Genomic DNA, 25,385 nt, shown 5'->3' on the forward strand with positions numbered 1-25,385 from the left:
CGAGGTTTTGTCTCGCACAGCCAGTACTGCAACCACATGTATTTAAAGAATTACGATAATGAAACGAAAAAAGACGTCGAACAGCGTTTTAATTTGAGAAAATCGAATTCGGTTGAAGATCTGTCTCGTACAACCGATGTTGCAACTAATTAAGCAGCTCTTGATATTGCACAACTTTGTAATTTTAGGAAACTAAATTCATATGAATAAAGATTTTCGATAATGAAGCAACAGCAGACGTCAAATAGCGCTGTAATAGCGCTAAAATAGTGCTGTAATAAAAATCCAATTCTTCTTGAATTTCCTCTCACATCACATAGTAACTACAGAAATAGCAGCTAATGTTGCTTAATATCAATTTATAATTAGCAATTTCTATTGAATTTAGTCGGCTCAATAAGAGGTGCTGTCTCAAATCACGACACTGCTGTCATTTCCATAGATTGTTCCAAATCTTAAATATCAGCAAATGCTTCATAACTCGTACTTTAAAAAAATTGATCTCAATAAAATGGCGAGAATTATTTTTGATTTTTTCATGATGGCACCAGAGAAATTATTTTTCAGAATCTAAGTTTTGCTTTGATTAATATACAATAAGTGGTAGTTTTCAAAATCTAGGGAAGGAGGCAATTGGACTTTTGTTATATGCAGCTCAACGTTAGAGAAAGATCGATCACTTCCTACACTTGAAGTTTCGACTAGGTCCCGGTGCAAAATTACAAATTGATATTTTAATTTCTTTTCACATTTTTTTCCACATTTTTTTCCATAGCATTCAATGTGAAGCAATTAAGAATCCAAGATTTTTCGGATTTCTGAATATTTTTTCCAAGTTTTGCTTCGGACCGAAGCTGATTCCTGGCATTTGGAAATAATTTATAATTAATAATTAAATGAAAATATAATAACAGGTGAAATGTTTAATAAAGACGGTGAAAGTCAAGAAAAAAAACTATGCCCATCCTAATTTTGGTCTATTTTACTGCTCCTTTATCCTTTTTCCTATCCTTTTAAAGGATTAGTTATCCTTTTTTTCAGTTTATTCTCTATTTTACCATTGAAGTTTTCTGTCAAATCTTAATAATTACCTTTTAATATAATATATAATCCATAATCCAAGTAGATATACGACGTTTGACCCCTTGGCTGGTTTGTTAATATGTTGTTATGCTTATCTTAAAACAGCTAGTATTTCGGCTTCACTTTTGAACTAGAAAACAACATAAAAAAGTAATATTGTCTAGGTCTGTAAGGTAACTTCTGATAAGTGGCGCTCTCGCTTCTGGTATGAGATTCAAACAGAGTGAAAGGATCTTATCATTTTCAGACCTGTAGAATACAGTATAATTTTTCTATTTTTCAAACGTAATCGTATTTAATACTTTGGACCAGTTCCGATTTTAAGTAATTGAACTAGATTTTATGTTTTTATTTTTATTCTATTGTAAGTAACTATACTCTCATCTTCTGCGTACAATTTAATCTGGTGCAAAATTCTTGGTGTATCAATTTCTCTACTACCACCCTTCTACTCCAACTTATACGATCATTGTATAAGTATATAAAAAAGAAGCAAATAGAAAAGCTGTTCAATACTTCTGTGTCAAAAAGCGTACTACAATTCCACTGGCTTATTTTTTCGACTTGTCATATTATTCCTAACAAGGATATACCTCTTCTTCTTCGTATGATGACGAGGTCTGTGTATGCTGGAAAATTACCTGAAATACTTGCACTGATTATTGGTGGTCCCTAACTATATTCTAAATTACCCTTACTAATGGTCCGTTCAGACGCATGGGAAAACCGACGAGAAAGATTGATCGGTCCGAGGGGTAAAATGTTCAAAGGGTAAGTGCAAAATGTTTCCTAAAAAGCACAGATATCATGAATTTGTATGTGCCAAGTCTCTTCAGCCAAGTGTATTTCTTGTTAAGTATCTTCTCCTTCGTGTTGTTGTCCTACAAAGCATTACTTGTGCTCCATAAAAGCTGATGGTTCTAGATAAGAATCACTAGATCTCGAGCTTTCACGTGCTTGACAGCTGACATACTTTCCACTTTCAAAAATGCTTGTTCACTTTGCTCGACAGCACACGAAAAACTGGTTGGTACTACGGTACATCGGGAAACTAGAAAAATTCTTAACTCCAAAGCCTATCGGCACTATGGGATAAATCAATTGGTTTTTCCACGTGTCTGAATGGGCCATAATTCTTGACGTTCGTCTTTTGTTCCATTTGCTCTGTTGCACTCACTATCACTAATATTTCTGTCAGTTAAGTATGCAGACAATTCAATATTTATTCAGCAATTCTTGTTGCTGCTGTTATTGACAGAAGCTGAAAGGGATATTCCTTGTCATCTCTCAATAGAGAGTGTAATTCTAAACCACTGTATTGTAAAATACCTGAATTGTAAAATAACCTGAATTGTAAAATACCTGAATGTATAAATTGTAAAATACCTGAATTGTAAAATACCCAAGTTCTGTTTGTCTTATACAGTCGTTGCATGATATAATTGTTTGGACCGAGTGCACTTGAAGATACTCATAGGACAAAATTACATGGGAAAAAGTTCTGTTTCTATTATGCTCCGTGTTCGTGGGTTCAATCAGATGTTCTTCTCAGTTTTGACTTACTTTCTTATATTCAATATTAGTTAGATTTTATGTCAGTTGACTTTGTTGCTTCAGTTGATCAGTAGGTTGAAGCTACTAAATATTGCCGAAAAGACTCGTAAAACAAGGTGATTTGCTGTTGAACAAGTAAATATTGTCATTAAGCGTTCTAATACGCTTAAGATGTGCTAAAACGCTTAAGCGGGCAGTGGTCTAAAATTCTCTTGAAACTTTACAGGATCATTCTTTACAGGATGTTTATGAAAGAATCAAGAATTTCTTCGAAATCTTGGAAGTGTAGCTTTGAGGACATCTTTTTGTTTGAAAAGTCATTTGCTTAACGTCTTATTTCTTCAATTTCATCTTCAGTCCTTCGCGATTTATTAGAAGTTCTGACATTTTTGTCATAAAGAGTATCGCAAACTGCTAGATGCAAGCAAAGAGCTTAACATTTTGACGTTGTGTTCCAGTTAAAAGGCCAAATTGAACCATTGCTGGATCAGTCTTTTATAAAATGAAATACTCCTTAAGCTTCAATACAAATTCATTAATTTCTCATATACCAATTGAACAGTTTATCATTATCCGACGACCCATCAATGTACTAGAGTCCAAATGACAAAATACCATCCTGTTGAACCTTGATGCTCTTAGAAACATGCTCTAGAGATAGATTGTTGCTAGTCTCAACTACAGCCCAACTTTGACAAACATAGAAATCCCATCGAGCTGGTGAACCGTAAAATATCACCGCTATTTGTGAACCATCCAAATCCTTCTTTGAGTCTTAATGGACGATGTCATCATGTCAGAAGTGTGGTAGACATCATCTTGGATGTCTCTAGAGGCACCGGTGAAACATTAGGTCGAAGAGTTTTAATGTAATGAGTAACTCAATAAGTGTTTGAACACATAGAAACATTATTTGACTATATTTCGTAGTAAGCAGTGTAATTTGTTTGCACTGATTTAAAGCTTTAGTATGTATTTGAATTTTTCCTTTTTTAATTCGAATGTCAGGATTTTGTGGATGCGGTTCGAGTTTGTAAAAATGCTGAACTTTTAAAAAAGGCTAAAACTTGAGTTTAAACCGTTGAACTCATTCTTGCTTATATTTTAAAATTGTTTCTAAAAATATATGGAAAATCTGGAATATACTCAGAACTAGGATGTCGGGCCCGCTTATCTCCCCCCCCCCAAAAAAAAAAAATGAAATACCAAAATGTTACAAATTTCATAGGACTTCTTTTATGACTTCTTTAGGACTTTATCTCCCGCCCCCACCCGCTAAAGAAAAAAAACTATGCACGTGCCCGTTCTGAAGAGTAAACTTTCTGGGATTAGTGGAAGAGGTAATAACTATAATCAGCTGTTATAATTTTTGTACTGATAAACATAATGAAACCTATTTAATTAAAAGTTGGGAATTGAGTAACTACCATCGAATCTCTAATTCTAAAAGTCCTAGTTTAGTTATTTTGGAAATTGATCCACTTAACTTTTCTGTAGTGAAAGTGCATCCTTTTTGTATTTATTGCAATTAACAGGGTTTATTTTATTCTATATTAAAGTGTTGATGGGACAGAGCTGAAGAAGACTTCATGTTATGATATTGACGTTGAAGTGGATGATACTCTGAAGACTCAAATGAACAGTTTTCTCTTGTCTACCGCTAGTATGCAGGAAATACAGGTAGGCAGGATATACAGGTTTTCGGGGGAAAAAACAACTATTTTCTACTTTCTAGTCCGTTTTGACAATTTGTTTTTAACGAGTCTTTCCAAAGAACAAATTCTTATGTTTATTTTGTAAAATAGGTTTTAATGCTAGGATGACAACTTACTTGTGAAAGGTTTTCTGAAGAGTTTTAAAAATTTGTTAATTAGTCTCAATTTATGAAAAAAGAATAAATAAGGTCAAATGAATCAAGGCAGAGTAGTTGATTGGCTGTAACAATTGCCATATTATTTGCATTCAATGAATGTTCTCTTATTTTTCTCGTTGGATTTAGCCACCTTTCTGCTTTTTTTGTAAGAAAACTAAATTGTGTTTCTCATTGTGGTCATTGCTCATTTGCTTATTGTCTTCTATTTGTTGGATTTGCCTTTCATTTTTTTGATTAATTTTAGATATTTTTAACTTTATTGATTTTTAATTAAGTATTTTTAAATTTAATTCTAAATTTATATATTTTTTATTATTGATTATTTAAATTATTAATATAGTATTTAAATTAATCAATTTGAATAAATATTTAATGTATTTAAGCGGACAGCTTTGCTTGCCTAGGTGGTATTATTAGTAAAGACGGTTTGTGTAGTGCAGTGGTGCATATCAAAAGTAGAATAGCCAAGGCACGGGGTGTTTTTTCACAGTTGAAAAAAATTTTTGAACAATAGGACAATAAGTCTGCGTACCAAGATTAGAATATTGGAATCTATAATGATGATAGTCGTTTAGTATAATTCTGATGCGAGGACGCTCCGACAAACGTAGGAAGATTTTCTGGATGTTTTCCGGAGAAATCGCCTAAGCATTGTTTTGGGTATTGGACTGACCGTATCTCAAAGAGTAAGCTGTACAAGAAAATTCTTTTCAATCCAGGTTTCTAGGGCTATGATGAGAGAAAGGTTTAGATGGCTAAGGCAGGTTCTGTGGATGAAGGATGACAGAATGCCAAAGGTCGTCCAACCGTCTGGGGCCAAACGAAAAGCATGTCATCCCCGAAAGGGACGGGAAGACTTCGTAAGGAAAGATTTAAGGGAAATGGGAACTTCTTGGGAGGGTGCGAAGAGGGAGACTTTAAATATATTTGGATGGAGGATGAGCGTACGTAGTTGTGTTGACCTCTGGTGACTTAGTGCTATAGTGAATTGTTATGAGTAGTAGTATTTTACAAACGTAAACTCTAGTCTCTTATTTGTTTTTCTTTGTATGTTCTTTAGCATTGAAGATTGTTCTGTTTAGATCCTCACCGAAACGATTGTTTTCTCTTTAGGCATTTTGTTTCACTGGCTAAAACTTTGCCTCGTTAATAGTTGTCCATTGTGATTTTGTTTCTTGTTTATTTTTTCTTTTGTACTTATTCTCTTATTTCTTTTCTTCTTTGTGTTCAGGCAGAAAGATTTTTAGATTCCATTTAGGAATAAATATGATACTAATTATCAATAACGGGACGGTCCAACTGCATTGTATCTATTTTGCAATTGACCACCTACAAAATATAAAAGTGTGTTTTCCTTCTTTTCTTGTTTTTGTCTAAGCTTTTTTGATTTCCGTAGTTAAGTTTGAAGAATTATAATTGAATCCTCTGCCAAAAGTTAAGCACAATTAAAGAAAAACTACAGTAAACAAAACAAGCAAAAAAAAAAACAGTAAAAACTGGCAAAACAAAACAACACAGTAAAACAAAAAAAAAGGTTAAACACAAGTTGAGAATAGTCAGCAAATTGACAAAGATTAAATTGCATTTATTACAATTGCAATACGTAGGAAACATGGGCACCCATAGCTGAACTTTAGGAGGGCTTACCTTATCTAGTTGGCACTTTATGCTGTATAACATAAATCTCAAAATAAAATATAAGAATGTAAGGCAGTGGCATTCAGCCAGAGGGGGGGGGGGGGCTGGCTTCTCCCCCCCCCCTTATGGACGCCCATGATAAGAAACGGAGTTTGATACGAAATAAGATCATGATTATTTAAAACTTGGCCTTTTAAGGGTAGGATTGAACGATTCTAGGATAGGAAAGAATAGAAACTGAGGTAACGTCCTGAGTAGAAAAGGCAAAGAAAGTTCGAGAAAAAGAAATATTTTTCCAATGACAAAGCCCAAACAAAGGGAGGTTTTGCGGAGCTGAGCTCAGCCCAATGAAGCGAGGTACCAAACCCTGCCTATTGGTGAGGATAGAAGGCCTGATTTGCTGATAGTAATATTTGAAGCAAATGAAACAAGGTGACAGAAAGTCGGTGAAGCGGGGTTGTGTTCTTTACTACACTAGCTTTAAAATAAAAACGTTTGTATGTAATAAATAAAAATGAGTAAATAGAAACAAATGACGTAAAAGGATGCAGAAATCAGCAACAACACAAATTCTAAGTAGTAAGTGCTAGAAGAGAGAGAGAGAGGCTGCATTTATATTGGCGTTTATAAAGTATAATTAAATTCTTATAGCTTTGAAATTATTAAATTTTAAGAGGATATAGGCTTTATTCACGAAATTAAAAAAAAAATTGCACGGATTTATGTGTTTTGAGAGTCTAAATTGCAGATGTCTCTTTTGCTCCCGTCTACTTTGACCTCAAGGAAAGATAGTACAATAATCATTTAATTTCTTAATTTAGCTAAATTTTTTTCAGGGCATTTAATGTTTACACTATCCCCGAATGTTTTTAGGTTTCCCTGAATTCCCCCAAAAAAGCTATTTTTATTTTGTATTCGCGGTCCTGTATTTCGGAACGTTGATTTTCAGGGAGGTTTTATAGGACCAATTTTCTTTTTTGGTAGTCCTAGGTCTTAAAAAAATAGGATAATGAAAGCACTGATAAAAAATTAAATTTATAAGGGAAGTTTTAATTTTGATATAAGTTAGTATTATGAACATTTTCTTTATCTTAATCTATTCCTGTCGCTGAAAGACAATCAAATCAGCGCCTTCGAAGATTTATTAACAGTCTGTTTCATCCCCTGTTATTAAAGTTATCAATTAAGTGCATCGTTCTTTTTAGAACCTGGATAATAAGATTCATGAGACTGTCGATTCCATAAATCAGTTGAAAACATCGAGAGAATTCTTCTTGAGCTTCTCCAAAGATCCACAACAGTTTATTTACAAGTGGCTCATGTCACAATCTAGAGATCTCAAGGTAAGATTGTTTATTTTTATATTGTAGCTAATCAGTTCTTATAATAATCTGATTCCTGGTTGTTTGAATAGGAAACTGTTTATATTTGAACAGCTATTCAAAAATGGTAGCTATTATCCTTGTTAAACTTAAAAGGAGACTTTTGTACGGAAACTTAAATTCGCAAAAACGAATTTATGGAAATTTCAGAAAAAGGCTCCAAAACCTTTGAAATACTGGAAAATTGAAATAAAAAAAAAATGCATAACTAAAGTTTTCGTACAATCAAAATCCATAAGGGGGTATATTCAGTTCCTATCATATTGTTGCTAATAATTTGATTTATAACATTTTATTTAAATTTGTGATGCTATGAAATTGATATTATGTAAATTTATTTTTATTTTAATTTTAAGATTTGGCATAAATTTAAAATTTGTGAAATAAATTTCGAAATTTGAAATAAATTTGAAATACAAATAAATTTCAAATATGTGCTCCCAAAGCAAATAACTACAATTAAGGCCTTTCTTGTTAAGTTCGATTTTTTTATTTAATGAATCTGTAATATAGCGTTTGGAATGAATCTGTAGGATTTAAAATGCCCAGAGATACCCAGCTATTATATAGGGTATTATAGATGCAGTGAGTTTCTTGTGATAGAAAAAGGACTTTGTTCGTCTTGGCACTCTATGTATCGTATTCTACAAAGTTATATCCTAATCTCCAAAATACGTTTACAGACTCTTGATTCAGCTGCTGCTTTGTGAAATACGGTTTAGATTTTGACGTACAAATGACATCAAAATTTAACGATTAAAAAGTCTTGTCAATCTTCTCTAAGAATTCGTAACTGTTTTTCTAGTATTATGCATCTATTGACGTTTCTGAGTATAAGACTAACAAATGATCTTTCAAAATTATAAATTTTAATAAAATTATAATAATTTATATATATATATATATATATATATATATATATATATATATATATATATATATATATATATATATATATATATATATATATATATATATATATATATATATATATATATATATATATATATATATATATATATATATATTCTGTCTCCTTCTTTTTTTTTTTTTTTTTTTTTTCTTTTTTTTTGTGTTTGTGCTGTAGCATTGGTGATTTCTCTTTTCATGATATATATATATATATATATATATATATATATATATATTTATATATATACTAGCTGTTGGGGTGGCGCTTCGCGCCGCCCCAACACCTAGTTGGTGGGGCGCTTCGCGCCCCCCCAAGCCCCCCCGCGCGCGTAAGTCGTTACGCGCCATATTAGTTACGCGCCATTGTAGCTGTGTCCCTGTGTCCCACCTGTGAATAGAGATAGATATAAATATATATTTTTAACTACGTAAAACATGCGAATATACAACATTCTTCGCTGTCCCATTGTCTGTGCATATAAATAGCATTTATATTCCCTGTGTCCCGGTCGTCATTTGTGTCCTGATGTCCCAGTTTGTATTTTCTCTTTGAGGGTCCCGGTCGTCATTTATATTCCCTGTGTCCCAGTGTCCCGGTCGTCATTTGTGTCCCGGTCTGTAATTTCTATTCAAACAATCCCTGTGTCTCAGTCGTCAATTATATATCCCGCCTGTGCCCCGGCGTCCCCGTTGTAGTTGTGTCCCTGCGTCCCGGTTGATATGTTTTGACTCTCGCTTTCCAGGTGGATTTTCATCTAACTGCGCGGTTTTGCGTTCTTTAGCCGCAAGCCTGTTTTCTTGCTGTTCTTGTGATTCCTTGATTCCTCGGCACGCTTTCTTTTCTGACTTTCTCTATCAGCAGCAAGTTTTTTGGCATAGACTCTTTGAGCATCTTCATCGGATTTTGCCATTGTAAGTTCATCAGTCATTTTAAACTTAAACATTAATAGATTTCTACGTGAACATATGTCTTAAATATCTTGAATGACGTCGCCGTCAAAGCAAAAATGACGACAACTAATTTCATGACGTCAGTCAACACAGAAACATGACGTCACCTGACACACAGACAGACAGACAACTTATTTTTATATATATAGATTTATAATGAAGTAAATAATTATTAATCTCACTTCTGTATTTGTATATATATATATATGTATATATATATATATATATATATATATATATATATATATATATATATATATATATATATATATATATATATAAATTGTTTCAAAATCAAGTTTTGCAACTTTTAACGCAAAAATGTCGTACAGCTAAAAAAATAGCAATTTGAAAAAAAACCTAAATCGCCCTAATTTGTTCCATTTCGGAGCGTGTGTTTGTAAAAGCAACGGTATTATGCATCTATATTAATTACAATATTGTCCTTGGAAATTAAATTCGAAGCTTGTTTCAAAACTAGAAATCGTATATAGACCTGAATCGCGTTAATTTGTTCCATTTCGGAGCGTGTATTTGTAAAAGCAACGATATACATAGGCAACTCTGGATATTTTGATGAATCTTTGCTTTGCTTTTAGACCATGACGGATGTAAGTGGCAATCCAGAGGAAGAAAGACATGCCGATTTCTATGAGCAAAGTTGGACGTCTGAAGCCATTTGTAGATACTTTTATTCGAAAATACAGCAAAAACGGGCGGAAGTGGAACAGATTTTGGGAATTAATAAATATTGACCTTGACTTGCTCTGGACATTGCTCTTAATAATATTTTGTATCATTGTAGAAGTTTAGAAAATTGTATTATTTTTTTTTCTATAATAAAGTGTCTTTTTTAATATAGTTTTTCATTACAATGCTCAGTGTCTGTGTTATTAAGAGAAATCGTATTCTTATAAATAAAAAACCGGTTTACTTTTTGTTCAGATCAGAATTGAGGTTTGTTTCTGCAGTCCGTAAATTAATTTTCTTTTTTCAGCTTTAAAATTCCTTTAAGTATTTTTGCAGATGCCTAGAATATTCTATGTAGTTTTTTTGTAACTTGTCTTTTGGTTTTTTAACACAGTGCAGTGACCAATGCCTTGATTGTAAAAGGTCTTAATATAGATCCCTGTTTGTATTACTACTAGTTAAAGGACTTTTCAACTATGCTGAACAAAATGGATATCTCAAATTATTGATCAAACGAATTTGGTGAAAAGGGTGTGGGACGGGAGGGGGTTAGACGAATTAGTCACTCTCCATTTTTTTTCACTTGAAAAGGGTACTAAAACTTTTTATCTCGGTTCAAATTAGCCCTATTCTGATCTTCTACGACCAATTGTTTGATGTGATCATCTTTAGGAAGAACAAAGAAAAAAAAACAAATAAACATGCATCCTTGATCTTTCTTCTGGCAAAAATACAAAATTCCATATTTTTCCAGACGAGAGTGTGAAACCTATAGTAGGGCTCTGATACGCTGATTTGATGGTTCAGTTTTCAATAAGATTCTTTCATTTTTGGAGGACGCATTTCTTTTTTTCGAAAATCAGACAAATTTTCTAAGACTTGTAGCTTTTTATGTGTGTATTACGAAACTTAAGAAATCTCATATATTTGGAATCAGCATAAAAAGGCATTTCTTTTGATTTATCTCATGTTGTCAAAATTTTGTCTTTTAGAGTGTTTGTTTGCCACCACGAACTGTTTGAAAAGTGTAGTGTATTAACTGAATGTATCCTAATATGAGCACTGGAGCTACTTGAGTCCCCCAGGGTTACTCTATGAATCTGAATGTCATACAAATACCGTCAGCTAATTTTATTTCAAATAGCTAGAATTTTGGGGGCTGAGTTCTCCCAATTCCTTCTAGGCTCAAATTACGTTCCTGAAAACCATGGTTCTAGAAATAAATATTGACTCAATCTTAACCATGTCTATTAAACTGCATATTCAATCCTCAGTATTTTGGTTAGATCGATCAAAAACTGTATGTACATTCACCGTTGACAAACGGGGCTAAAGACCTGATTCTCCTTTCAGTTCGTTAGGCGTGAGCGGATATGCGTAATTTTCAAGTAGTAGCTTTAATTCAGATCCTTACATACCAGAATTTTAGTTTATACCCTATATCAAATCTAGCAGTCTACCAAAGACTTAGAAGTAACCTGGAAAAATAACTGAGTAAGTTAGCCATTTGAATTTTTATTGAAAGGAATCTCTCAAGGAAAAAATATATGTACCCGTTCTATTTGCTAAAAAGATATTAGTTTAAAATATACCTTAAAACAGATAGTGAAAAACATATTAAATGCAAATGTAGCAAGAAAAGGTAATTGAAAAATTATATATTTGAATGCACACATAGAAGAATCATTTAAAGGAAATGTTATATATCATCCTATTTAACTAAGAAAGCACTAGTTTATAATAAATTCAAGTTATAATGGAAAAAAAATAACTAGCACTTAATTCAGTCTGTATTGGCAGTTGCCAGTTTTACTCTCTTGGGGGTCAGCTGCTTTTCACTTATAGTAATGTACTATCAGTGTTGTGGGAGTTATTAATTGCACGTATTTAAATATGTATTTAATTACCTTTTAAGGTATTTAGATATGTATATAATTACAAATTAGATCGAGTAATTTATGTATATAATTTTTTTCTGTATTTAAATACAAATTAACTTTTCCCAACATTCCTATACACTTTTGCTTATCAGACATAGATTTTTGGAGTATTCACTGTTTTTCCGGAAAAACCTTTTTCTGATGGATTTTGAAACGTTAATTTTGAAGTGGCAAAATTTTCAAAAATAAAATCACCATCCTCATCAATTATGGCGAGTTTTATTGGGTAAATCATTCCACTTGTTCTGGGACGACGAAAACGACACTTCAGTAATCATTTCAGTTGGAAATTTGATCGACTTGGATACAGAAAAGTCAGAAGAAACTGGAAGTGAATACTACTTACCCCCTGTTGTTGTTCGTTGTTGGTGTAATAGAATGGATCTTCCAGAATTTCTTCTCTATGCTCCAGGATCCTTTTTCTATTTTTTTATCAACCTAGAAAAGCCAAAAAAAAAAAAAAAATTCTAGATGAGTTTACATTGACCCACCATCTTCACAATCATGCTTCGTCGTACTGATTAAACTACTACACACAAACTAACAATTAGTCTTATACCCTGTCAAAAATCATCAAATATCAACTATTCCAATTATAAATACAAGATTTATAATAGTCAAAAATTCAGAAAGTGTACAAAACCTAAAATAATACAACTAACAAAATCATTGCACTTCCTACATAAAGAGGGATGATCTACCGTCCTTAGGAAATCCCTCATTGTAGTGGCATCAAAAACACTTTCATCATATATGTAACAAAAAAATTACCAAATTTGAAATATAATTGAATTCAACAGACTGACAACTTGCTTTCATTAACAAACATATATAAAAGCAAGTGGTAAATCCAATATCAACAAAAAAAAATTAAACTTAAATATATATACCCCAGCCAATAATAAGTAAACTATATTATATGTATTTTGACTATTCAAACATAAAAGAATAAAATAATATAATCCAATAAATCACTCTTACTTACACATTTTTATGTTTACAATTTTAATTTACAATTATTTAACAGGGGAGGAAGAACCGGACAATTTTTACCATACAATTCATGCATTGCCATACACCCACATATACTACACTATTCATTATTTTACAGTGCATCAATTAGGCCAGTATCCTTTACACATTGTCCTAAATACTTAACTGTCTCTCTTTGTTTATTCTTTGCAGCCTTTCCTAACAGTTCTTTTATTCTGAACTGAATACCTCTGTTTTCTACTTGTTCCTTTAGTCGTGACGTAGCAGTCTCATACTTTTTGCATTCCATAATTATATGTTGTAAATTTTCCTCCACTCCACAGACATTGCAGTCAGATGAGTCTGTCATATTCCATCTTTTCAGCATCTTTTTCGTCTTTCCATGCCCAGTCCTCATTCTGAATATTATAACTTTTTTTTCTGGACGCTTCATTTCATGATTAACGTATATGTATTCAGTGATTTCTAGGTACATGTTCAGTGATCTTTTCCTGAATTCTTCCAGTTCAACTTCTTTTAACTTCTCAGCTATCTTTATTGCAGTTTGGATATGAGGTAAAGGCTGATTTTCCATTGTTTATTTCTTAGTAGCATCCTTAGCCATTTGGTCTGGTCTTTCATTTCCTGATACACCTACATGGGCTGGGATCCATATCAATGAGACACAGCTTCCTGTCTCATCAATCATTCTTATATTTTGGACAGTATGCCATTGTTGGGGCGTGCTTGTGGGCTACTTTGAGGTACTTTAGGCAAGATAAGGAGTCTGTACATACTAGGTATTTTCCTTCTTTTCCATCTCTGACTATTTCTTTTATTGCTGTATTAATAGCAAATAGCTCGGCAATATAAATACTTGTGTGGTCTGATAGTCTATGCTGGGTTCCTTGTTTTTTATAATCATCCCATATACCACAGCCAGTGCGACTTCCTATTTTGGACCCATCTGTAAAAAATTTCCTGTAGTCTCTGTAGTTTTCCAGTTCACTCAGTGCAAGTTGCAGCAGGGACTGCTCAGACATTCCCGATTTTTGTCCTACTTCTTCGTAGATTTTCCATGAAACATTTCTTTCTAGTCCCTCAATTTTTTTTATGTTGTTTTACCCCTTTAAATGCGTTGTGCGAGCCAGACCCTGCATTTTGTTGCTAATAAAGATAGTGAACCAGCCATGTAAATTGTGCCGTACAAAAAAAAACTGTATCATGCTTCAATGGGGAAGTGTCAAGCACAGGGGAGTGTAGCAAGGCAGGGCTCGAAAGCCTCTGATATAGTTCAAGATTTAATGTCAAAGCACCTGATTTTTCCCAATACAACTCGGTGGAATCCTTGACACGATGCTGTGAAAAGGATTATGGATGTGCGGGACAAGATTGTGCAGGTTTGCACCAAACTAAACCTACTGAAGGTGAAAGTGATTAAGCTTCAGTTTCTTGAGGAGTTTGCCAAGGTAACTGAGCCTGTCGCCAGGGCACTTGACTACAGGGGGACGAGAAATATTGTCTGGGAACGCTGTTGCCCACGTTGATTGTATTAATAAAGAAAATGATTGACATGCAACAAATCTTTTCTGTCAAGTACGAACAAATTCTCGTGGAAGCGATCTTGGATGGTTTAGAAAACCGGTTTTTACACGTTTTTAAGGTTTTAAGTGAACTTAGTTTTAAGGAGCTAAGAATAGCTAGAGGAAAAGCCCTGGTTTCAAGGAAAGAGGGATGGCGCGAGATATCTGTGACCGAATCATTGATGTGAATTTTGACGAAGTGAAAAATATTCTGCTAGCCAAAGCTGATGATAAGTCGAGTGATTGTGATGCCGAGGATAGTAAAGTGTCGTCGATCGATTCCGAAAACTTTTTTACTTTCTACAGTGATGGTGTTCGAACGAGCACGGATTCTTCTTTTAGCTGTCATGTTAAAGTTCAGTTATTAAGGCTAATGGAGGATAAAAACTGTTCGATTGAGTCCTTGCAAGAATATTTGCAAGAGTTTTCTGAAGGTTCAGTCCTGCCATACCGTCGTTTGCTCCAGTAGAACGTCTTTTTTCCTGTTGGGAGTTCGGTTTTCACCGCAAAGCAGGATCAGCTTGGAGATAAGGAGTTTGAGAAACTTTTGTTGTTAAAAGCAAACTTCCAACTTTGATAATGAATTTTGTAAGAATTTTCGTCATAAACGGTACACTTTCAGAAAAAGGTATTTTTGAGCTGGATCGATTTGTATTTTTAAGTGCGTACTTTGTAGCTAAAAACAAATTGCTTCCCTGGCAATGTATTTTCAATTACCAATTAATTACTTAATTGTATGAGTAATTTGTATTTGCGATTAACTATGTTTCAGAAATCATTTATTTAAAGACAGCTTTTATAGTCATAGATAAATCACAAACTAAATGTCGCTGTGATTTATAAACATTTTGTTCTAGGCATTTGTTCTAGACATTTTGTCCTAAGGCATTTTGTTCTAGGCACTTGTAAAAAATGGCACGAATGAATTGTTAATTCGATTAGTTCTGAAACGCACTGGCACTAATTTGTTCTTCTTTCTGGTGTTAACTACTGAGTTGGCAGCAGGGAGTGGAAAATGTCGGTGCATGGGGCTAGCAAGGGGAAATTGCCCGAAACGCATTATCAACTGAAACCTGCGATCTCTATGTGTTTCAATCTTTTAAAGACTCGAGAACAGACTTATAATCTACAAAATTTTCTCCAAGGATGATTTTAACTGCTCTTCTTTGGACTACTTCTGCATCATCACTTAGATATTCAATGTTATGAATCTGAGGCCCCCAAACGGGACATGCTTATTCTAATAGGGGACATATGTATGTTAGATATGCCGTTTTCAGCTGATTTATTGGGAAACCCAAGCGGCGCATTGAAATCAAAGAACGTAGCGTTCAGTTGCCTTTCTGGACTAGCCCTTGAACATGAGCACTAAATGAGCAATCGGCGCTAAAACTAACTCCCAGGACTGTAGCTGACGATACAAGCGTAAACTAGCGAGCTGGGCAAACAAGATGTAGTTTTGGCAGATTAAATCTTACAATTTTGGTTTTGCTTTCGTTGATCTGTAAACTATTTGTACTACATTCTTCTTTGAATTCTGTTAAAAGATCAGGGCTGAAAAGGGATATAGCTCGGATTGTATCTACTGTGAGCTTAAGATGCGCATGTAGATCGTCTATGTGTCTGGAGTCGGTCATCCTTGTTGTCCATAACATAATTCATCACCGCAAGGAAAAGTAGAGCGGCCACAATTTGGTGCCTTGAGGTGCTTCACATGTAATTTCTTCCCAGTCAGATTCGAGATCACCGGGAAAGAGGGCGTAGACTCGCTGGTATCGGGAATGTAGGAAATCAATAACAAGCAGTAAGATATGTTTACATGCGGCCATTCTTTTAAGATTCGTAGCAGCCACAAGGTGCTTAATAACATCAAATGCTTCCTACAATCAACGAAAGCGTCTCCAGATTTGAGCCATTGTACGATCAGGGAATAAAGCCTAACTAAATATAGTGTGGTACTACACCCTTTTAAATAACCATATTGGTACGGGTCAAGTGAATCTGTGACTTGCGACATAAGTTCACGGTAAATAAAGGACTCAGTGACTTTGGCAAGGCTCGGCGTGATTGAAATGGGTCTTAACTGATCACAGCTTTTGGGATGGTTTACCTTTGGAACGACATGTTCATAATCTTGTTTCCAAGGCTGGGGAATATACTGATCATTGAAGCGCTGATTAATAACTGAAGTTAGAGGTTTCGCAAGAAATAGCGTATTCACGCAAACGTTATACTGGCAACTTGACAGGATAGGAAGCACAGTTATTTCGTAGTTTCCGTATCTCCCTGTAATCTTCGTACTCAGAAACCTGCTTGATTTCATCACATTCGCAGCCTCCTATCAGAGTATTCAAATTGACTTGGTACAGATATCGGTAAATATAGAATTGACTTCGTGTGATGATATTAAAGTCCCATCTGTTTTCAGCATCCAGTGACTGCCGAGTGCCACTTGCGTGAATCAATGTCAAGCGGGGGGGGGGCAATTTCTGAATGACACACTTCTTTTTAGCATGTAAACTGACACTGACAATGCGGCTCCGTAACTTTTTCGCAGCTGAAATAGACCCTGAACTATGTAGTAAGCATCTAAGTTTGATCAGTCGCTTCAGGTCTTTCGTGATCCACGGGTTGTCGGATTCAAAAAGTGGCACCAATCTAGTCAGGAAAAAATCATGAGATTTTTGGGACAGCAGGAAGTTGAGTGTTTCAACCTTAAGGTTCAAGTCAGTGATTGAGCACCTTTCTTCCAATGAGTAATTACCAATCCACTGAACAAAGGCACATATAGAGTCCCAGTTCAGTGGACGGACTGTCACTGCTTCTTTTCGGTTTCGGATTGTTGTTCTTCACTTGTAACAGGATAACAAAATGATCGGAAGTTTGCAATGAGCCCATTGAGAGGGGAGGACAGTAAAGTTCACTGACATTGGTAAATATCAGGTCTAAGGTACAAACACTTTGATGGGTGGTAATGTTCACTACTTGCTTCATATAAAGCGTATTAGATAGCCATTGTTTGTTGTTCTGGTTACAGTCGCCTCCAACAATAAAGACAAGAGCCGCATATGCACGTTTAAACTTATAAAGGCAGGATCGCAAGTAAATCACAATCAGCCCCTTTCTGTTTTTGTCAATTTCAGAATAATAGACAGATGCCACTATCAGGCACTAAAACTTCTTCAGCACTTAGGAAGGCTTATATTCATCCTAGACTACTTCATGGCAAGAGTCACCGGGGGCACTTAGCAGTTTGGATGGGAGGTTGTTCCGAAAATAGAGTCCAACACCATCGCCTCTGTGGTTTAGGTCTCTATCACGGCGGGTGTTAAAAAAACATGGGTAGTCTTTGATATATCCGGTATCGTTTGTGATATCCCGACATTCAGTCACGATTGCTATAGGCAAACTAGATTCTCGTAAGAAGACTTCTAGTTCATCCACCTTGTTAGCCGAGGAGCGGGTGTTGGTACCGAGATCAGAGGGAATTATGATTTGGGAGACAGGAGTTCAGCATATAAAACAGAAGGAATTTCGCTGGAATCAGCAGAAATGGTCCCATCAGCATTTCACGGCTTAAGAGTCAGTGGGATTTCATAGTCCGTCTGACAGTTTAGTTTTACGAGCGACAGTAGTCTAACTTTCTGTTTAGTATTTAATCTGGTCGACAGATCTGAAACATACACTGGGACAAAATACAACTTATTCCTTTTGCCTCCACACTTACCTCTGCGTGTGCGTCTGTGGGTGGTTTCGGCAACGTTACAACATTGCCATCTGGTGGCCTTTTAAGTTGTCAATCAAAGTGACTTAATTCCTTGGAATACCAAACTTCTGACCTGCCCCCATTTTCATCCTACTAAATTAACAGTTCAAGAGATGTTTTTTATTGAGAAAATTGAAATATACATTCTCTGGTCTTCTAAGGATCAAGTTTAGGGTGGTAGAGGGGGGCGGTCACAGAAGAAGGCTAGTCCTATTAGAACAAAATTATTTTTTGATTGTCCATCGTTGAAGATCTATATAATGGTGGCTGGAGTTTAACCCTTCCTCCCTTCCCCCTCCCTGAGGCTTGTTGGTCTTCCATCACTATCGACTTATAAAACAAGAACTAGAACTCTCATTTTCTGATTTAATGAGCGCCCTCTGAAGTTTCTGAGACCTTGAGATAGAGCTATAGAAGAGGAAGAGGCAGTCCCCCACCTATACGGAATAAATTCTGCTCATTTTAGGGTTTAATGCTACTCTTTATTTTCATAAGAATGGCGTAGACCAGAATTATTCCCAAAAATAATAAGGGAGTAGATATCAATTTCTGGCTTTCCATACGTTTTTTAAGTTTTCTGATTGTTTTGTAGTTCAGGAGGGAGAGATACCTCATAGGGTGCATTTAATGCCAGAATATCTCAGCTTTCATTGACCCTTCCTATAAATAGAGAATTTCGTCTAAGGGAGAGACAAGACAGGGTAGAGGTTGAAATTGATGTCTAATCTCCCATTGCCGAAACCAGGACTTATATTTGGAGGGGGGCAAAAACGTATCAAAAATATAATATTGATATTTATTCCCTTGCTATTTCTGAGAATATTTCTGGTCTGCGCAGCTATTATCAAAGTAAAGAGTAACATTAATTTCAAGAGTAAATTGAAAATGAACAGATTTTATTCCGTAAAGGAGATTGACTGCCCTTTCCTCATCCACACACCTGATGATCGCAGAAACTTTGGAGTGTGCTCATTACGTCATAAATTGATATTTCTAGTCTTTTTATTAGTCTAAAGTAATTGGAGACCAGTCAGTTACTAAGGGTATTTTCCGGGGAGTTATTTTCTGTGTGTGTGGGGGGGGGGTTAACAGTGAGATCCGATCAAAGGGGTGCTGTAGAAAGGGACACAGTTGTTGTAAACCAATTGTTGTAAGTAATGTTATGACGTTGCAGAGGATTGTGCATACAAAAAAGTAACAACGTATATGAACAATTCAGTTTAGATTAAGGGTAGTATTTTTTCTACTTCTCACTTAGTAAAAGATTTAATTCTTAAGGACTAGCGAACAGAAAACTAGTTTTATGGCGGATATTGATAAACATGTAATTTTAGAGCCATTCATCAGAGGTGGATGTGTTTTTCATGGAGATTGTATTTTTCAAACCAGCCCCGATAACCCCTGGATACGTAATAATTTCTGTTTGTTTTAAGTTTTAATGTTGCTCCTTACTTTCAGTTGAAAATCTTTTCTTTTATTTAATTTCTGATCGTGCTTTAAGGAATTCCAGGAAATTTGGCTGCAATCCCATGGAAATATCTCTCCTCCCCACGAATATATCCTCTAAAACAATTCAATCCCAGTAAAAGCTTACCCCAGACAATTACCCTTAACATCTCCACGCGTAAAATTGAGTCGGCAAAAAGAAAGTAAGACAAGAAGAATTTCGTAGAGGAATTCTGGCAAATTCCCCTAGTGTAAAATCACCACCTGATAAACTAACCCCCTGGAAACTTTCCTCCCCATGGCAAATTTCCCCCCTGAAAAATCCACCCCCGAAAAATGTAGGCAAACTTCCCAATAACAAATACCAAACGAAAAACAATTGGCATATTTTTTAATTTAGACCTTTCCAGAGGGGCTGCGGGGGGGGGGGGTCATAACATCTCTAGAAGCATAGTTGTTCGGCCTTTCAATTATGCTGCGAAAAAATGGATATCTCAAATTTTTATCGGACAACTTTGAAAAAAAAGGTGTGAGAGGGGACTAGATGCCCTCCATTCTTTTTGGTCACGTAAAAAAGGCACTAGAATTTCATATTTCCGTTCGAATGAGCCCTATACCGATATAATAGGACCACTGGGTCAATACGATCACCCCTGCAAAAAAACAAAGCAAAGAAAAAACAAATAAACACGCTTCCCTGATTTTTCTTCTGACAAAACATATAAAATTCCACATTTTTGCAGATAGGAGCTCGAACCCTTTACAGTAGGGTTCTATAATACGCTTAAATTGATGGCGTGATTTCTATTAAGATTTTAAGACTTGTGGGGGGTGTTTCCTCCTTTTTTTGAGAATTAGGAAAATTTTCTGAAGCTTGTGGGCTTTGATGGGTAAGACTAAACTGAATGAAACATTATATATTTGAAATTAGCATAATAAGCCAAACTCTTTTGATATATCTATTGGTATTAACATTCTGTTTTTTAGATTTTCGGTTACTATTGAGCCGGGTCGCTCCTTACTTATAGTTCGTCAGCACGAACTGTTTGATTAATGGTGGGGTTCAGAAAACTACTACTACTACTACTACTAGTAACTCACTGCAGCACCAAGCCGCCTGAGGCCAACACAGCTACGTACACTCCTCCTCCAACCTAATCTATTTAAAGCCTCCCTCTTTACACCCTCCCAGAAAGTTCCCATTTCCTTTAAATCTTTATTTATGACATCCTCCCAACCCAGACAGGGACGACCTGCTTTCCGTGTAGCCCCAGAAGGTTGGCCAAAAAGGACAATCTTCGGTAATCTGTCATCCTTCATCCGTAGAACGTGGCCTAGCCATCTCAACCTTTCTTTCATTATAGCCCCAGAAAACGGGATTGACCCACACTTTTCGTACAACCTACTGTTTGAAATACGGTCAGTCAGCCGGGTACCCAGAACAATCCGTAGGCAATTTCTCTGGAAAACATCTAGTAAATTTTTATCTGCTTCTCGGAGTGCCCATGCTTCAGAGCCATATTTGACCACTGTCATCACTGTAGCTTCCAATATTCTAATCTTGGTTTGTAGGCTTATCTTTCTATTCTTCCAAACTTTTTTTTAACTGTGAAAAAACACCCTGAGCTTTAGCTATTCTACTTTTAACATCTTCACTGCTCCCACCATCTTTACTAATAATACTACCAAGGTAACTGAAGCTCCCAACCTGATCAATCTTTTCGTTACCTAATGTCACCTGTTCATCTTCACTTATTCCTAGCCTTAGTGACTTAGTCTTCTTAACATTAATTTTCAAGCCTATTTTAGCACCCTGAACTCGTAAAACCTCTAAAAATTCATTCATTTTGCTCACACTTTCATCTAATATGCTTAAATTATCAGCATAATCTAAGTCCAGGAGCGTTCTTCCTCCGCATTTGATTCCATGGTCTCCAATTGCCTTTCCTGTGCTCCTGAAGACGAAGTCCATCAAAATGATCCATATAAAGGGGGATAGAACACAACCCTGCTTAACTCCTGATTTAATACAAAACCAGTTGCTAACCTCATTTCCTACCTTAACCGCAGCAGTATTATTCTCGTACATAGCGCAAATCACTTTAATGTATTTTTCTGGTATACCATATAACGATAAGACCTTTGTTAACGCTGTTCTATCAACAGAATCGAAAACTTGTTCATAATCGATAAAACTAAGGACCAAAGGTGTTTGACAACGAAGGGACTTCTCAATTATTAACCTAAGAGTGAAAACATGGTCGATACATCCTCTACCTTTTCTAAAACCACATTGTTCTTCCCTTAAAACTTTGTCTACAGCATGTCTCAGTCTAAAAAGTATCATATTACTCAGTAATTTGCTACCTACAGAGACCAGACTAATGCCTCGATAATTACGACACTCACTCTTGTCACCTTTCTTATACAGTGGTTTAATTAAGGTTTTCCTAAAATCATTGGGTATTTCCCCTTTTTCAAAAATCATGTTCATAATCTTCAGTAGCTTATTCCTAACCTCAGAGCCACCATATTTAAGGAACTCATTAATCATACTATCAGCACCTGGGGCCTTATTATTTTTTAATCCTTCTAGTACTGTCGCTAATTCTTCCTCACTAAACAAATCTTCCTTCACATCCAAGGTATCACAAACATTTTCATTTTCATCTATATCTTTTCCTGCAACTGTATCTCGGTTTAGCACATTCTCAAAATGTTCCACCCATCTTTCTTTAACTTTTTCCTTGACTTCGGTCAGTTGAAGGAAAAGACAAATTAAAACGACTCGGGATGTTTCACCTGTATAAAACAAGGGGTCTTCATTGCCAATAAAATCGATACAAACCTAAAATAATCTATAAAACCAAACATTAAGCAATATATATATATATATATATATATATATATATATATATATATATATATATATATATATATATATGGGCACCACAAAAGTTGAAAAAATTTACTTCATGACAACACTGTACTGACTGGACAAAATAAGATAAAATGAATATGAAATTAATTACTGCGTTGCGAAATAATCCTTTTGCTTTCTTTCACTGCTCTAATTCTCCTTGGTCCTATATTTAACCTAGTCCCCCGGTGATTTTGTAAAACCTGATTACCCTTATTAGCTATTCGTTCACTTTTAAGAAGAATGTCATCAATCGAGTGAAAATTTAAGTTATATGTATCTGTATTTATCGAAAGATTATTAAAAGTATGTTGTTTTATATTTCGACGGCTTTCCTAGGACATTTTGTCAACCCTCTATCGTTAGAAATGAATGTGGCATCATCAAACCGATAAAAAAAACTTTTTCAAAGTGATAGAGATTTCAGTCTAGTGAGCAAGGGATTCAGGAGGAGGTTGTCCCCTCATATGATTATATAGGGTATTTTTTGCAAAAAGGAGACAAAGTAGTATCTCAAAAACGGCTTACATTATCAAGTTAGATCTTTAAGGGTAAAATGTGGCAGATTTTGAGCTAGCCAGAAGGCACTGTGTGTATATTATCAATACTAACACTACCGTTACTGTACCTAATGACGCTAAGGGTATTAAGGTGAAACTTCTGTGGGGAGTTTCAATTAAACAAAATGTTCTCATGACTGAGGGGCTTCCCCCTCGTTCCTTAAAACCCTTTCTCTTTACGCTAAAGTTTGATTTTTTTTTCAATTCTTTAAGAAAGACTTCATAAGCATTAGGGTTGTTTAATTGGAATGAAAGCTTTTTCAAAGCGATAGAGATTTTTGTGTAACGAACAAGAAATTGAGGATGGGGTAGTGGTGGAGCCAGGGGGGCACGTGTTCCTCCCTAACATAGTGATGGATTTGTGGATGGGTCCGCTTGCTCTGGTTTGGGACGAAAAGTTATTTGTTTTGTAATTGAGTTTTAATAGTTTAGTTTTTAATAAGTTTTCAATTATTAAGATTGTTTCTTTTTGCAAACAAGCTTGAAACAAGGTTTTAGTTACTTTGTGCGGTCTGCCACAAGTATTTTCTGCCAAAAGTATTTAATTAAATTTAAGTGTATCAAGGGAATGTGTCCGTTTTACCACAAAAGCCAATTGGGAGGCAAAAATCTTCATTTCGCAATAACAAGGAGGGGAAATTTAAAATCCTAATTTCTTTAGGCAGTCAAAATGACATTTCAGGATTGCGCTGTCAGAACAGGGCCAAAAAGCAAAATGTTTAATTATTTTTACTGTCAAAAATTTGTTTTTAAGTCTTGCTATGGCACTGAGGCGAAGAAATTGATATCACTACTTTTTATGGTTGTCTGTTTTGGTTTTTTGGGTTATGGCCTTTTTGGGTTATGGTTTTTTGTATTTTTTGGGTTATCTGTTATGGCCTTTTTGCAAAGCAGGGTGGTTTTTACAACATTGTTGTTTTTTAGAGGATTTGTATAATAGAAAGTAAATATATGAGAAGTGCAAAAATTATAAATTTACATTTTGGATTTTGGCGAGAAAATGGTGGCCACTTTACTGCCTATTTTCATCTAATTAAAGCTCTACATTATATGACAAATCACCTCTGTTCATCTTAAAACATTAAAATAAAGGCCATACTCTTTAAGCTTTAATAGAGGTTCGTGTAAGTATATACTTAAAACTAAGTATATGAGGCAAAATACTCCTTCAAAGGTTGCAGTAATCATTTGAGAAGAGTAGTTTTTCGAAAAATTGTTTATATAAGAAGACAAATAATTATGTATTTATTTATTTTTTATCTAGCCGGTAGAGATCGGTCTCTGAATTCTCAGTTTTAATTAGTGGAATCGTATTGATGGTTTTCAAAAATTTAAATTAAAAAAAGGGGAAATTTGCACAACTTGAGTTAACCAAGGAGATAGAATGCAACTGCAATGTATTTTAGAATTTCTCACCTTCTCAATGACAACCAGTCATAAAATATAGCTATGTTTTTGTATAGGGGTTGAATATGTTTGTCCATAAAATTGTCTAAACTGCTATATATACCGCTGAGGATTTTTATACTTATTTTGATACATGCCATCCAATCATATCTATTATATACGCGCCATTGTAGTTGTGTCCCTATGTCCCACCTGTGAATATAGATAGATATATATATATATATATATATATATATATATATATATATATATATATATGTTTTTAACTACGTAAAACTTGCGAATATACAACATTCTTTGCTGTCCCATTGTCTGTGCATATAAATAGATTGTCAGGTTTACCGATTCTTGAACATGCAACATATAATGGTCCATGGGAAAACAATCCGTATTCAGATCTATACCTCATGATTCTAATGATTGCCCTTGAGCTTTGTTGATGGTGATTGCTAATCGACCATTCCCTGAGTCGCCATCGTCATTTATATATCCCCCTGTGCACCCTGGCGTCCCCTTTGTAGTTATGTCCCTGTGTCCCGGTCGTCGTCATTTATACTCCCTGTGTCCCGGTGCTTTGTTGATTACTAATCGAACATTCCTTTTGTCCCGGTCGCTTTCTCTTTGAGTGTCGTCATTTATTTAGATTGTCAGGTTTACCGACTCTTGAACATGCAACATATAATTGTCCATGGGAAAAACAATCCATAT

General features: G+C 35.0%; 1 protein-coding gene across 4 annotated transcripts in view; it reads left to right on the top strand.

Moving 5' to 3' along the window:
* The window catches only part of LOC136025902 (brahma-associated protein of 60 kDa-like), a 42,815-nt gene extending 32,565 nt beyond the window's left edge, over positions 1–10,250 (top strand). For all 4 annotated transcript variants that reach the window (XM_065701973.1, XM_065701982.1, XM_065701964.1 and 1 more), the window contains exons 9-11: positions 4,197–4,317; positions 7,354–7,491; positions 9,993–10,250. In XM_065701973.1, coding sequence (XP_065558045.1) covers positions 4,197–4,317; positions 7,354–7,491; positions 9,993–10,148 — 415 coding nt within the window. In that variant the 3' untranslated portion in view covers positions 10,149–10,250. The remainder of the gene's footprint in view (positions 1–4,196; positions 4,318–7,353; positions 7,492–9,992) is intronic.
* Positions 10,251–25,385: the final 15,135 nt, after the last annotated feature.

This window comes from Artemia franciscana, chromosome 1, assembly GCF_032884065.1.
Source record: "Artemia franciscana chromosome 1, ASM3288406v1, whole genome shotgun sequence".
Classification (NCBI taxonomy): Eukaryota; Metazoa; Arthropoda; class Branchiopoda; order Anostraca; family Artemiidae; genus Artemia; species Artemia franciscana.